The sequence below is a fragment of the Merops nubicus genome, unplaced genomic scaffold (assembly GCF_000691845.1).
Source record: "Merops nubicus isolate BGI_N331 unplaced genomic scaffold, ASM69184v1 scaffold7964, whole genome shotgun sequence".
NCBI classification, from domain to species: Eukaryota; Metazoa; Chordata; class Aves; order Coraciiformes; family Meropidae; genus Merops; species Merops nubicus.
Window position 1 is genome coordinate 1 of NW_008602197.1, and position 15,483 is coordinate 15,483.

A 15,483-nucleotide genomic window follows, 5' to 3' on the forward strand; every position below is an offset into this window, starting at 1 on the left:
CTCCCCGCGGACGGCTCGGGGGGAGCTGTTGGGAGCCGGGTTTAGAACACCTCGTTCGTCACGATGGTGATGTAGCACCTACGGCATCGCGGCGTTCTCCAGCACAATGCTGGACGCTGTGACGAACTTTACTCGGTGATGGATTCAAGGGAAGGCAGGTGGGGGAGAAATTCCTGATTTAGAGGTTACCGGAAGCGTAGGAAGTGTTTCTGAGCACAGAGTTTGGCTGTGCCAGCAGAAGAGGTCTCTGTGTGTGGGTAATCGGTCTCTGCACAACACAGCCTGACTGTAAATCTTGCCTTGCTGCGTCTGTGGGTTGGTGATTTATATTGCCACGCAGTGTAGGTGAGCTCCTTAGAGCCCCAGCAAATGTAGTGACAGAATAGTGTCTAGTGTAGACTAAAACTAAATCTCTGCAGGTTAAACAGTAATAATTACTTCTCTAAGAGGGGGGAAAATTCACTTGGTGAACTCTAGACAAGAGGCCTAATTTAGGAAGATCGTTGCATCCAGAACCTTTGCCTGGAAAGAGCAGTAGCTAGGGGAGAAGCTGCCAGGCGTGTGGCAAGGCTGAGTGCACTGCTGCAGGTGCTGCTCAGATCTATACTTCATACATTGTCTTGGTGCTGATCTTTTCTTTCTGAAATGGAGAATGGCAGATTTTCGGTTTGGAACATGCTGTGTGTTTTAAGTCACGTTGAAAGTAACTTAATTTTTTCCCTAGATATGGGCTCATTATGCCCAAAAAAGCGCCGCAGAAAAATCTTGTTTCGAAGAAACTCTCAGTGTTTGCAGATGACTCCGATGAAGAGGTCAGTTCAACAGTTTGCCTCTGAAATTTGCCCCATATTCTGCAAATGATTTGTTTAGAGCCCTAAATGCCTGCATCAACTTGTGACAGTGTCACTAAGACGTGCTGTCACTTTAGATTTGGGTGTGAAGTATGATCTGTCTGTTCCTCAGTGCAAGTTACATGGAAGTGGTGACTTGTTAGTTGCTTTCTCTCAACTTTTCCAAAAGTTTATCATGTGTGGCAACCTGTTTGCAAGAGTTAGAAGTATACAGCTTGTGAAGACATTTATGGGCTACCACTGGTAAATACACCTGCAAATAGAAAAACTGTTAGTGTTTGGCAGTAATTTCTCAGATACTAACTTTAAAGTGTAGTTGTTAAATGTATTTTATGTTTTAGTTCATTCCACCCAGATTTAATATAACTGATTTATGATGTTCACACTCACTGTAAACAAAAACAAACTGAAAGTTCTAAAGCAAAAATAAAAAAGGCAAATAATGAGAATTACTTTTAGTTCTGGAAGTATCAAAACACTTGTATTAGATTGAATAATACACAGTGATCATAGTGTTTGCTGATACTCCATGATGTGTGTCTGTATTGTATGATGTTGATAGTGTTCTTTCCTATAATTTTCTTTAATTTTTAATTATTTTTTTTAAGTATTACCTCAAAATCTTGGCTTTCCACCTGTCCCAGTAGAGGGTGCTGTACACAATAAAACTTACACTTCTGGGTGTACAGCTGTGAGTATGAGCAGCATCCAGGAACTGCTGTGGTATATGGGCTGGCTTGGATACTTTACAGAAACCAAACTTGTCAAAGAGAATTTTGGAAGGATTTAAAGCCAGTAGCTTCATAGTTTACAGGTAAAGAATAGAAACTCAGAGCTGTGGAGATGAACTCTTCACAGGGATGTTGCTTTCTGGACATAATGTTGCAATTTACTGGGTTTTAGTGATCTGGAATGGATTGTGATAATTTAATCCTAATGCCATCATGTGCATATTTAACTTTTTTCCCACACCATCCACAAAATAAACTTTACACATAGTCTAGGATTTGCACATTTTAAGAATTTGAACTTTAGAATCAGTTGAAATATAGACACAGAACATGTTACAAAAATACTTTTTACTGCTCTTGAGCATCACTAAATGCTCCTTCTTTCATGTGGTGGAAAAAAACCCCAATGCTAATAAGGCATCAGATAAGCTTTGTCACTTTCTGACTCCTGTTATCAAAACATTATATTTTAATTTATTTTTTTTTTGTCAGTTAGCAGTTATTTGTATGTCACAGAAAGCCTTAATCTGGTATTCCTGTGTGCTGCTGTCGAAGGTCTCTGAGCTCCCTTTATGTGTGCTTGAAATGGCTGAGGGGCTTCCTAGTGATACCTACTCAAGTCAGACCATGAAACTGCCTCAGTGCAGCTTGTAGGGCTTAGAGGAAACAGGGAGGACAGGAACATCTCTCAGATCCCATCCCTTTCCTTGCTTACCTGCTGCCTTCAGCACTCTCAGGAGCTGTGTCCCTCCACTTGAGCTCATAGCTGGCACTGTGGCTCTAGAGAGAAGTTCTCCTTTAAACACAGTGAGTGGAGATGACAGTGGATCCTCTGTCCCCAGTGGCAGGAGCACTTGCCCTGTCAGTTTGGGATTTAGTGTTTTTCTCTATGTTAAGGACAGACCCCACACTCTTCAGATCACACGAATGGGTTCAATCTGTTGTCATTAAACAGTACATGGTAGGGCTGGGAACCTTCCTGAGTGTGGGGCTATCTTGCATTCTTTCACTTCCCCATTTTATCTTAATATCTAGACATTAAAGCAAATTATTATTATTGATAATGTATGGTGCTGTTTACTAGCTTAGCTTAACATATCCAAGTATCCTCCCTTTTGGAAGGGCTGACAGATTCACTACCAGAGTCTGCTATAAAGATTTTTAAAGTTGTCATACTTGTCAGCATGGTACATACCCAGCAAAAAGTAATAATCTCATGACTGCCTTTATCAAAGCAGATAATTTTTTTAAAAAAAGCAAAATTACTTTATTAGTTCAGTAATAATTTCTGAGCTTTTCAAGATAAGGAGTAGCATTTGGGAGGGGTTTCATTTCCTGTCTGCTACCTTATCAGTCAGAACTACATCTCAAATGTCTGGAGATTATGTATTTTTAACCAAACTCTAATAAAGTTTGTGCTGGGAAATCTGCACACCTGACTTGGTATGTGATTGTATATTAGATACCAAAGTTTTACTGCCTTCTTTTTAAGTGTTACTATGCATATTTCATTAAGATTTTGCCTGTACCCTGCCTGAAGGATTTTGAAAGTTTTTTTTTTTTTTTTTCTGTGGCTAAGTACACTAATGGATGTTAGTTGCTGATGAGGATGATCTTTGGCTTAGTTGATTATGAATAGAACATCTAGGATGGAAATTTTCTTGAAATGCAGTCTTGACTGGGAAAAAGTAAACTAGTTTATTACAGTTACCTTAAGCAAATATAGTTCTGAATTATTTGCCTTCATAATGAGGAGCTGTTGCTATCTAAGAATCAGGGGCAAGGTTGATACTTGTAGGAAAGCCTCTTGTAGAGACTAGATGTTAGAGCAACAAACTGATCTATATTAGAAATAAGTTTCCATTCTGGCTTACTGTTATTTATGATACATCCATTTTCTCAAAAAATATTATTCCCTTATTCATGCATTGCATTTTCAGAGGTGGCTTGTCAGATTCCCAGTGTGCTGTTCCATCTTCTATTTTATCTTTGGAATTTACTTGAAAATATCTCCCTAGTACAGCAGATAGTTGTTTGTTTTTTTTTTTTTCTTGATGGTATCAGAATTACCCAACATAAATTCCTGGACCTTGCCAGCCTTTCAAAACTGATTTGGTGCTACAGGATGTAAAGTGTAGCTGAAAAATAACTGTACGTAGACCAGCGTAGGTGCTAAATTTGGGAGAGAGATTGCAGAGTCAGCCTGGATAGTTCTGTGGATGTATCAGCTTGATCAGGTGGGTTTTTGTAGTGGCCATCTAAAAGACAAATGGAGTGTTTAAAAAGGGATGAAGGAAGAAACTGAAAACAAGCAGAAGGCTCTATCCTGTTGCAGACTCAGATCTCTGGTTTTGCTGACAGACCCTTCCATTCACTTTGCAGCTTTGCTAAGGATGCACTGTGGCTGAAAAAAAGTTTGGCCAAGTAGTGACTGTTGATGGTGACCAGAGTTTATGTGACAGTTCATGCAAAATAGGACTAAATAGACTAAACAGGCTCTTAGAAAACAGGTTACTGAGGAGAAGGAAGTGGAGAGAAGTAATTTGAGAGGATGTTTGTAAAATTAAGAATGATTCAGGGAAAGTGAAGTGATTTTGCCATTTCTCATGATAGGAGCAGTAGGGCATATTATGGAATCCCAAGTAATTTCTTTAATCCAAACAAAAGGAAGTAGAGGTTTCCACACAATGTGTCATTAAATTGTGGAACTCATTGCCACAGGATATGGTGGCATGGCCAAAACTATAAATGGGTTCAGAAGTGGTTTAGTCAAATTCAGGGATGCTCTTAGTGTCAAACAATGGTCCAGGTGCATCCTCCAGTTTGGGAATTCCCAAGCCTCATAGTTTCTGGAAGTTAGGAGGGAATGCCAAGGAAGGCTAATTCTCTACATGTCATCTTTTTCATGTTCTTTCTCTTAATCTTCTAGTAGCCGTGGTTCATACAGTGTAGGAATTGAGACAGATCTCTTGCCTGACTTGATTTTATTCATTTTCACATGAGGGCTTGAGTCTTGTGCATTTAGTGATCACCCACGTGCAGGCTGTAGTTAGATAGTACAGGCCTTTATGAAGGCAACCCTTAACAATTCACTAAATACATATACATGATGTTTTGATACAAAAGTGACATGAATCCAAAGATCTTACAGCCTGAGATTCCTTATCTCATATGAGAAAAGTGAAGTGAGCTGAGACTGACTTCAGCCTTTCAGAGACATACTCATATAGGGCCACCAACCTGGGTCAGGGTCTGCAGAAGCACATGGAGGTATCTACACTTGAGTTCCCTGAGCACCCTGTGCAGGCAGTGGAGACACAGGTACTCCTGAGGCATTGTCTGTCTCACTGTAAAGCAGAGACCTGAAATCAGTGAGATGAATCTTGCTGTGAAAATGTCTATTTCCCAGTCTTTAGCAATAGAGTGCTCTTGGACTGGCTAGCTCAGTATAAATGTAAGCTTTGCTTTTTGTGATCTGGCTGACTCCATGTGCTGCTTTTTCTTGCTGATCAAATGGAGCTCCAAATTATCTGGCTGTTGCTGCTTGGTCAAATGTTTTTCTGCACATCCAGTTAAAACTAAATGGTTTTGGTAGGAAATCAAAATCAAACTATATATAATCTATGTGACGTCACTGAAGCATTTAATTTCCTTTTAAAATGTATTTCACTTTAAACAATTTTTTTGTGTGTGTCTACTGCAAAGTAGCATGTAGAAAATTCAAAAGGGCAGTGTTAAAGAGCAAAACCCCTCATGGGTCTTTCCTAACAGGTTATATTAGAGCAGAAGCATCCTTTGGTTTTTAAAAAAGGAATGGAGTGATGCCATACATTGTCTATAAGTACCATGCCTGGGGTTTTGGTAGCAACCACAAATGCTTTTCCTTAGGAGGCTGGCTATACAGCTAATATGGGATGCTTAATTAATAATAGCTATGTAATAGGAGACCCTCCAATATTAATTGTGTCAGAATTTGTTGTTCTCTTAATTCTTGTGGCAGTCAGTGGAGAAAAACATGTCGGGCATCTATTAAAATAGTTTTGCCATTTTTTACAAGACACTTGTAGCTTCAGATTTAAGGTTGTAACTTCACAGAAACCATCTTCAACACTGAAAAAAATACTAGTCATAGACTGACCTGTCTTCTGAGGTGATGCTTAGATGGTGCTGCACTCTCTGCTCCAGAAATTGTCATTTACAGCAGCAGTTTAGGAGGAATTTCTTCTAAGAACACAATGTTGGCAACTGACTTGTTTGCCCAAGAACAAATGAGACAAATAGAGAGCAGCTCAGAGGGATAAATAGAGCATGAGTATTCTTTAAACCAGGCACTTTCAGGCAAATCAGGTGCTGTCCTTTTGATCTGGTTTTCTAAAAAGAGTTTTATACGATTCATTGTCTGATATTTGCCCATAATAAGTTTGTGAATGTATTGACCAATTTCAAGTCAATTAAACACAACTCAAATCTCTAGCTGCAGAGGACAGACCCTGGTAATACCCTGGCAAGGAGAGAGACAAGGTGGTCTCAATTCTCCTCTGTTCTGTTTGGCTGCCCTGGAAGTTGAGGGCTGGCTGCCTAGTCCAGGTGAGGTAGAAGGAAGCAGGAGATGCAGAGGGAAAGCAGCTTGGGGCCTGAGCTTTGGGAAGACTGGGACATTGTAGTAGGAAGGCAGAGAAGACCAAGTTGTAAGAAAATGAAATTTTAGTTGCCTCGTTTGTGGAATTGCCTTTTTAGGTGTTTGCATCTGAACTTTGAATTGGGCTTTTTTTATAAAGCTGTTAGTGATTTGCATGCTCTCTCATGAGCTGGAACATAGCTGAGAAGTAACTTTCAAGGGCTGCTTGCCTGCAGGATAAAAATAAGGAGGTAGCTCAAGCACTTAGCTGAAGGAGATAAGAAATGGGAGAATACAATGAGAAAGTTAGTAGATTTGGGGTAATTTCTTTTATTAATTTTTTTTTAATCTTTTCAGTTGTGTACAAACTGTGGCCTCGTAGGACTGGTGGCCTGGAGAGCCTGATTTCTTAAAGTTCCTTCATTTGTGTGGATTCCGTGTAATTTCACAGGATGGGGTTAAAACATTTCCTCCTTCCAGAAAATATTAAACTGTGAGCTTTGTGCTTCAGAAGAATAGCTTGACTGCAGGGAAGGAGAAAACATGAGACAGATTGCTGAGCTTCTAGGGCCTTTAATAAATGGGCAGTTGATAAAACAATACAAAAGAACGGGAAGTTCTCGTCTGTCAGAGCTCATAGCACAACAGGAAATTGTCCACCATAAACCATTAGGGAAGGTAGATGTTTTTTATAAACTTGCTGCCACTCTAGACAAACAAATTGCAGGTGGACTTGTTTACAATTACATGTACAATAATGAAGATTATATATTGCATTTGTGTTTATGGCATCTGTGGATCAACACCTTTATTTCATGTAGGCAGATGAGGGGAACACTCTAAGCAGCATTTCAAATATTTTAGTGGAATAAAGGTTATTCTGTAAATAAAACTGCAGAATCTGTTTTGTCTTTTACTGAGTCCTTGCTTTCTGGCATAATGCAGCAGGGATTCTGTACTGCTCAGGTACCTGGCTATAAAACCAGTGTAAGAGTGTCTGGTAAAGGAATCCTTCAGTGATGACCCTTAGTATGTCCTGCAGAGAACCATCTTCTTCCCCAAAAGCCAGGAGGAAGTCTAGGTCTTCTGTGTAGTGCTGGTTGTGTGTTCCACTGTCAATTTAAAAATTTTTGTTTGTGTAAGGAAGTTTATACTGACTCATTTATAGAATATTTTTAGAAGAATCCATATGACATAAAAATTAAGTACAATATTTTAAGTGTTTCTCAATTTTCATCAAGCCTGAAAGCCACGGGTAAATATGAGATGAATGAAGCCAGGATTCTTCGTAGGTGGTTTTAAACTTAATAATCTGCTATCTACTTCCTCCAGTCAACCAGCCAAAAAGCTACATAAATAAATAAGAGACTGTACCCAAGTCTAGTCCAAATAATCGCCAAGCTGCAGAATACAGGGTGTAGTCCCTGGCAGCACAGTGGGCTCTGTGAATGTGGTGTTAATCTGCAGCTCAGCTTCCTGAAGCCTGGAGTGTGGTCTGCTGCCTTACCTGGCTGGCTGCAGCTGGGCAAGAGAGAGCTGCTTTCTGGGGGAGGGTGTGGCTGAATCAGTGCAGGGGTTTTCTGCCATGAAAGCACACATCACACTTCCCCTTGATTACGCTGGTTTAACCACAAGGTTTAACATTTTGATGGCAGAGATGGTTTTTGTCCAAGTCTGCATGTAGCAATTGAAGCACTAGAAGAGGTTGGGCTGTGTCCTTTCAGGTTCCCTCTGTTACTTGTCCCCGAGTCCCTCGCTTGGAGTGGGCTAGGAAGGAGAATGTGGAATATTTTGTTTCTGATTTTTCTGACAGTATTAGTACTTACAAAATTAAGTACCAGCATGTTTATGGGAAATGAGGAAAGGTCTGAGGCTCTGGAATCCTGTGGATGACCTTGTGATACTGTATGGCTTTGACTGGGTATTGACAGTGTTGCCTTAGCACCTTCCCTTGCAGAGCTTGGAATTACTTTGTTCTCCTCTGAGATACTGCCTTTCCAGGTTGTTTTGGGTTTCTTGGTGGTTGAAGGGTTTTGTTGTTGTTTTGGTGAAAAAGCTACACAGAAGCTTTCAAGTCTTTTGATTATTTATGATTTGCATAGCAGAAAAATGTCTTTCAGAGGTGATCACCATGTGTACTTCTTAGTCCAGTACGACTGGAGAACTCAGCAGCAGTCTTAATAATAGAGTCATAGAATCATTAATAGCATAAGAAAGAAGGGTCATGACATGTTACTATTTTATTTTAAACATCAAATGAATTTAGAAGCCTTCTTGATGAGAGGTTCTGTTTGAATTTACATGGTGCTAGTGCTGTTAGATTTCAGAAGATCCTAGACCCTGCTGCTCACCTCCCTGCTAGCTGGCTTCCATTTCTAATTTTATTTTAAGAGCTCATTGCACAAGGTCTTTGCCTTGTAAAAATGTGATATAGAGCATGTTAATCAAAATTGCAAAACTTGGCAAGCTGCCAAAATGCAAGAGGCTTTTTCCTTCCTATTTCTGCTTTTTAGATGAAGAAAGATTTAATTAAATCATCAAGAGTATGAATCCCTGTCATTTATAGTGAATCCCTGAAAACACAGGAATTTTAGTTTAACAAACACTATTATCTGTTGGTTAAGACAGAAATGCAGTGTAGTTCAACACTAATTAAAAGACAAAACTAAATAAAATGCAAAGCTTTTTTTTTTTTTAAAACACAGGAATTTTAGAAAACATGTTCTCACTAGTAGGTATGTTTTTTTCTTAGGGAAGTTTGGTACTGCCATTTTCTAGCATATTCATCTTCTGAAATTGAACAGTAATGTTTGAAGTACCTGCTGTTCAAATCAGTATTGTGTCTTAAAATACAGAGCTAATCACACAAATCAAACTTGAAATAAGTGACAAATCCTTCCAGATATTTGTTTCTTACAGTTTTTCCTTGTGCTTCAGTGAGAATGTGTGCTCCTGACTGCTGCGTCTGAATAGCACCCGTCTATCTCACAGACTGTTACACATGTAATTTAAAAAATCATTGAGAATATTTGTCCCCCTTTATTCACAAACCTATAATTCCCAAGAATATTAAAATGTTTTTGATACATAAACCACTAGGAGACTATAGTTCCAATATCTGTTGATTGAGCAAGTTTTGTTTTCTGCATGTTTCCCTTTTTTTGGTCTCTTTTTTTAATGGCACAAACCAAAAGAATTGTACTGTTTGGGAGGGAGTAGATACATTATGAGCATCCTTCTCTTAGGAGTTTGTTTCAGTACTGGCTTTAGCTGTCCCTTGCTAGATGTTTTCCCTGCTGATGTATTGGCTTTTTGCACCAGCACTGGCCCTTGCCCTAGTGGAGGGGTATCTTTTCTGCCTGTGTTTTGGCAATGACTGGAGGAAGGCATTGCAACTCGACAGCTTTCACAGACCTTCTGTGTCTCTGAGCATTTCTTGAGCAGAGATCACTTGTTTTATGAAATGCCATGAGATTTTTATGCAGCTTTCTCAGTAAATATTGAAATAGTGTTCGTAAACTCATCACCATTTTCATTTAAAAAACCCCAAACGTATATATGTTGAGGTACTGCAGTACCTTTGCTCATGGAACAGGCTCATTTGTTATATGCTTGTGAATGAACTCTTTCGTTTTTCTTGCTTACAAAAAAAATACTGTTGAAGTGAGATACTGATTTATGTAACGAGACTACTATATAGTTTGTAAGAAGAGTATAAAAATAATATGAGCTGTGTCAATGTAATTAATTTTATTTCTGTAATATTTCCTCCTTGCAGCCATCCGTTGGTGAAAGTCTACAGAAAGAAGCACTGAAAAAACAAGCAATGAAACAGGTAGGATGTGGTGAGGACTGTTCATGCCCATGGCAGATTAAGAAATTACTACATCTACTCCCTTTTATTAAATAATTACAGAAACCTAATTGTGCCAATGTAGAGTTAGTTACCCTTTTAAAAAATATGCAATTTTATGACTTTGTGCATTGCTCTATGCAGAACAAGACCTTCTATAAAATTTGACTTGAAATTCTCAGAGCCTTTCATCTAGGAAAGATTTTGTTTTGCTAAATAATTAAAGAAACCTAATTGTGCCACTGTAGAGTTAGTTACCCTTTAAAAAAAATATGCAATTTTATGACTCTGTGCATTGCTCTATGCAGCAAGAGACCTTCTATAAAATTTGACTTGAAATTCTCAGAGCCTTTCATCTAGGAAAGATTTTGTTTTGCTTTTCTGGGCAAGATTGTTCTATTTGAAACTCTTTTGGCTGTGATCAGAGTAGCTGAAGAACTACTCAATGAAAACTTCTCAGTCCTGGTAAACAGTTTCAGAATTCCATAAATGAGACTGGTTTTAATTTACCCTCAATGTTCTAATGGCTAGGTTTATACTATAGATCTGTTTAAATTACAATCTAGGAATAAAATGTTGGAAAAGAGTGAAAAACTTTGTGCTTAATTTTTTGGTATCTTTCCTTCTCCCTCTTTTTCTTCTAGACCAAATTGGAGATTCAGAAGGCTTTGGAGGAAGATGCTACAGTGTATGAATATGACAGTATTTATGATGAAATGCAGCAGAAGAAGAAAGAAAGTAATTCCAGCACATTATCTGGAAAAGATGACAAAAAGGTCAGTATTTGAATATGTGTGCTGTCTGTCTTACCTCTGTGTGCTTGGAGTAACCATGACTGATGAACTTTTAAGCTTTGCCAGATGTATTTTCTCATGGGGCATGCAGCATTGTGCTGAAATTCTGTTGCATAAGGTAGTCATTTGCAGGAATTTTGGCAAAACTGTTAGTTTATCAGATACTTCAGAGTCCTGATCCAGTGGTATTCTGGAGGGCAGCAGTTTCTCACCCAGTTGATGATGCACATCAGCTTGTCTTTGGGTATGCTTCTGAAGAGAATGTTACAATGGGCTAATGGGATTAGAGGCACGGGGCCCCTGCAAACAATAGTACTTATGATAATAAAGACTCTTCTGTTTTTAAGCCAATGAACATAAATTGTCCCTCCTCCCTAGCGTGCTTACTGGAGGACTGACAGAAGACTAATTAACATTCATTGGTGAAATGTGAGCCAATTTCCACAGCCCAGTGCCTTGTTCCAGAGCATTGGTGAATTATCCTGACAAGTGGTATTTACATTGTTACTTACTCTGTTTCATGTGAAAGCTCTTGTCAGGTTAGGTGGCACTGGAAGGAAGCTTCCCACTCCTACAGCAATAGAAAGGCAAGACTATTACTAGACAGGAGACAGAGGGTGAGAAATCAAAGACCATTTCATTTCACTCAGAGCAAACATCATGCTAGCCAAAGATGGTCTGAGTGTTTTGCTTGAATACAGCAACCTCTTTTGTTCTTGGGAAGCATGCCCTGTTAGTGATCTGAAGGGAATGACAGTTCATTGCAGATAGCTGCCAGACAGAGTGAGACTATTTTAGACTAGCTTCTGTCAATTTGCTTCCATTATCACCTTTCTTCAACATCTCCATCATCCCAACTGCTGTTTTCTCAGCCACCTTAATTAGCTCTCAGCATGATACCTTTTTTCCCTTCTATTTTAGCCCAGATTCATCCAAAATATCATCAAAGCAGCTGAGATTAGAAAGAAGGAGCAAGAAAGAAGAATGGAAAGAAAAATTCAGAAGGAGCGTGAAATGGAAGGAGGAGAGTTTGCTCACAAAGAGGCTTTTGTCACTTCAGCCTATAAGAAGAAGCTGCAAGAAAGGGCTGAGGAGGAGGAAAGAGAAAGAAGAGAGGCAGCTATTGAGGGTGAGAATTGTGCTGAAATAATTCCCCTTAAAGAAATATAGCCTCAAACATGATGTACAACATTGTCATCTGGTCTCTGTGAGGCTTGAAGTGATGAAAATCAAAAAGAAGCAGAGAGCAGAGTTGGATCCCACTTTGTCTGTTATTTGCCTTTGTACATGTCACTACAGGGACAGAGGAGGCTCCTCTGTGTGTCAGTACAATTTGGGTTGCTACTTTTAATTTTTGAGGAATGGTCAGTTCATAAAGCTGGGGTACAGTGATGCTTACACTCCTTACTTCAGACATTCTGTGCAGTGTCCCAGGAATAGGAGAAGAATAGGACATGGGATCATAAGATAAATCAGGTTGGAGTGGAGCTGTGAGGGTCATCTGTTCCAGCCCTCTGCTCAAAGTGTGGGCTGCTGGGAGGTCACATCAGATTACTTTCAGCTTTTTCCACTCTGGGCTTGAAAACTTCCAGGATGGAGATGCAGTCTTGGTGGTGTCTGCCAGCTGTGAGCTGGGTCTGGTGTTTGTGGCAGAATAAATCCAGCTTTACTTTCTTTCCTTAGCATACCTGGATGTGACCAAACAGAAGGATCTCAGTGGATTTTACAGACATCTTTTAAACCAGAGGGTGGGGGAAGAAGAGACACCCAAATGCAGCTTCCGTGAAGCCAGGTAGGATGTGACTGCAGATGTTTTTTGGATAGAAACAAGCTTCTTGCTGTTTGTGATTCCAGACTCACTGGAACACTGTAAGAGTTAGACTGAAAGTACTAAAACACTGGTAGGTTAAGCTAATTAACTGAATTATTTGGAAAAATGTCAAAAGATCATTTTTGGTGGTATAAACAGAAATAAGCAGGAGAGTGATGCCATTTAAAAGGTGTCAAGAGGACAGTCATACTTGTAATACTACTTGGAATTTTTATAACCTATATTTACTTTGGTTTACATAATATTTGGCAATCTGCATTAAGTTACATACCTTTTGTCTCCCTTATGATTCAAGATAAAATAACAAGAAGTAGTAAGTCACAGGAAATGCTGTCCTATGGAGTCTAACTTTGTACTTATTCCACATTTACAGTTTCATAAAAAATAGATTAATTGAATGTTGATGCTGTGGTAAAAGGAAATTAATCAAATATATAGGAAATCCAGTGGGGATATTTTAAAGTCTTAATACATACCCATTCCAAAACAATGTAATGTAAGAAGTAATGAGATGAGGCTGAATTATTTGTGTAGTTGAGATGGTGAAGTTCTGCCCTGTGGATAAATATGGTGAAGGGGATATGTTTCTTGTGTGTAACAACTGATGACTTGAAGCAGTTCATTTATGTCAAACCTCACTTGAGAAAGGCCTTAAACCTGGATGCCACTAGTTAAGTGCTTGCCATCACAAAGAAAATTCAGCTTTCATCAAGAGATCTTCTAGACCTGAGATTGGATTATTAGAAACTGAGTTCATAGCTTAAATGAAGAATGTGATCACAGTGAAGTTACTCAGCTACCTGAAGTAAGAGAAGTCTCAGTTTTGTCTTTAGTATGAGGAAGAATACACCACCTTCCTGTCTGCTGCCAAACTGCTCCTCCATGGGTCAGCTTTTGTATTTAAGAACCTATGGGCTGTTAAACAATACTAATTTCTATCTAGCAATGAGTGAGATCTTCAGAAATACTGCATTTAAAAAAAACTACTGCTACTACTAATGGAAGCTATGTTCCTACCTCTGCCAACAAAGCACACAACCTGCTGCTTCCCTGGATAATTATTTGATGTGAATAGAGGAATAAATACATAGGAAAAAATGTGTAGCTTGCCAAAAAGCTCACACAAGAATGAAAATCTGTGTTGTTTTGTTTTTCTTAGGTAGAGTCTACAAATACTTAACCCTAGTTATTCTTTAGATAAATCCATCAGCTCACATTCAGCAATGAACCAGATAGAGGGACCTAATAGAAATCCTTTGTGCTGGAGTCCTGGGACCTGAGCCACAGCTAGATTTGCTTTCTTAGACTCCTCAGCAGCAGCTTTTGCTTAAGTCTTGACCAGAAGTCAAGTTTATAGGAGAGTCTGAGGTTTCAGGCTGTGTAATGTTGTTTTTTCTTTTCTAACATAAAAAATGTAGGATAAAGGAAGAAAAATCTGACAGTTCATATGATGAATCCAACCAAAGGAACAAATGCCCATATGAAGGACAAAGTCTGAAGCCCTCTGTTAAGAAAGAGAATAATTCAGATGCTGATACTGACTTAGGCACTGATAGCAGCGATGATGATAAGAGACACAAAACTAGTAAAGAAAACCTGGAAAAAAAGAAGAGGAGAGAGAGGTCCCTGAGCTGTGAAGAGGAGGCTAAACGTCCCAAGAGCCAGAGGCATTCCAGATCACCAGGCTCATCCAGTGCAGAGGAAGAGCTGTGCACAAAAGCCCAAACAAATCATCTTACAGGGAGGGGAGAGAGCAGACCAAGCAGAAGGGGAAATGATGAACAATACAGGGAAAAAGATTACGAGAGAAGTAGAACCCATGAAAAGGATCACCAAAGGGAAAAGGAAGAGCGACACAGGTATGGGGATCACACTAGTAAAGATAACTACAGAAGGAGGGAAGAGCGAGATGATAAACAAAGGGGGAAGGAAAGAAAAGAGAGAGAGGGACATGGCAGAGAATGGAGGAAGGCAAAGGAGAGAGAAGAGAGAGGCTCAGAAAAGGAACGAGAGAAAGAAAGAGTAAGAAATGGTAAAGATAGATATAATGATAGAGAGAAGGAGAGAGGAGAAAAGTGCAGAGAAAAGGAAGATCATGTGAAGGAGAGGAGAGAGAAATATGGTAGTGATGAAAAGAAATACAAGGAGAGGAGAGAAAGTGATGCTTCTTTAGACAAAGATGGAGAGACTGATCTGGAAAAAGAGAGAAAGGGAAAAGAGAGAGGGGTGGATGAGAAAGGAAGATCCAGCTCTGGAATTTTGGCTGGGCAGAAACATAAAGCTGGAGAGGAAGGGGAGAAAGAACAAGCACAGAAACCATCTCAGAGCATGAGCAAGTTTGCCAAACGGAGCAATGAGGAGACAGTGATGTCAGCAAGGGATCGCTATCTGGCGAGGCAGATGGCACGGGCCAGTGCTAAATCTTACATTGAGAAGGAAGAAGATTAATGTCCCTGTGGAGGACAAACCACCTGGTCTGTCAGCCAAGAGGAGAAGCCATTGCTGCGTGGACTCTTGTACAGAACAAAGTTGTATCCTAGCTATTTATTCCTGACTTTCATTTAAGAAGTTGTGTGTGCCAGAATAGAAGAACAACTTTTGCAATGGATTAGTGGATCACCTGATACACACCCTTAGCCTGTTTATACAGTTGAAATATTAAATTTGTCTGACTCTGTCCACCCTGGCCTTCAGGATCTTGCCCTTGGTACTTGAACAGTTTAGGACAGACCTAGGAGTCTTAAACAGGGTCAGGTGAGAATTCCTGCCCCAAGCACCCCCCTACTTCTTCATCAGCTGCAACTG

At 39.5% G+C, this 15,483-nt stretch overlaps 1 protein-coding gene across 1 annotated transcript; it reads left to right on the plus strand.

Annotated features, from left to right (window-relative positions):
- Positions 1 to 730: 730 nt before the first annotated feature.
- On the plus strand, positions 731 to 15,126 carry NSRP1 (nuclear speckle splicing regulatory protein 1). The gene is made up of 6 exons (XM_008938260.1): positions 731 to 812; positions 9,979 to 10,035; positions 10,698 to 10,829; positions 11,769 to 11,976; positions 12,531 to 12,639; positions 14,097 to 15,126. Exons 1-6 carry the CDS (start codon positions 738 to 740, stop codon positions 15,124 to 15,126), a joined length of 1,611 nt encoding a protein of 536 aa, XP_008936508.1. The 5' UTR covers positions 731 to 737.
- The last annotated feature ends 357 nt before the right edge of the window (positions 15,127 to 15,483 follow it).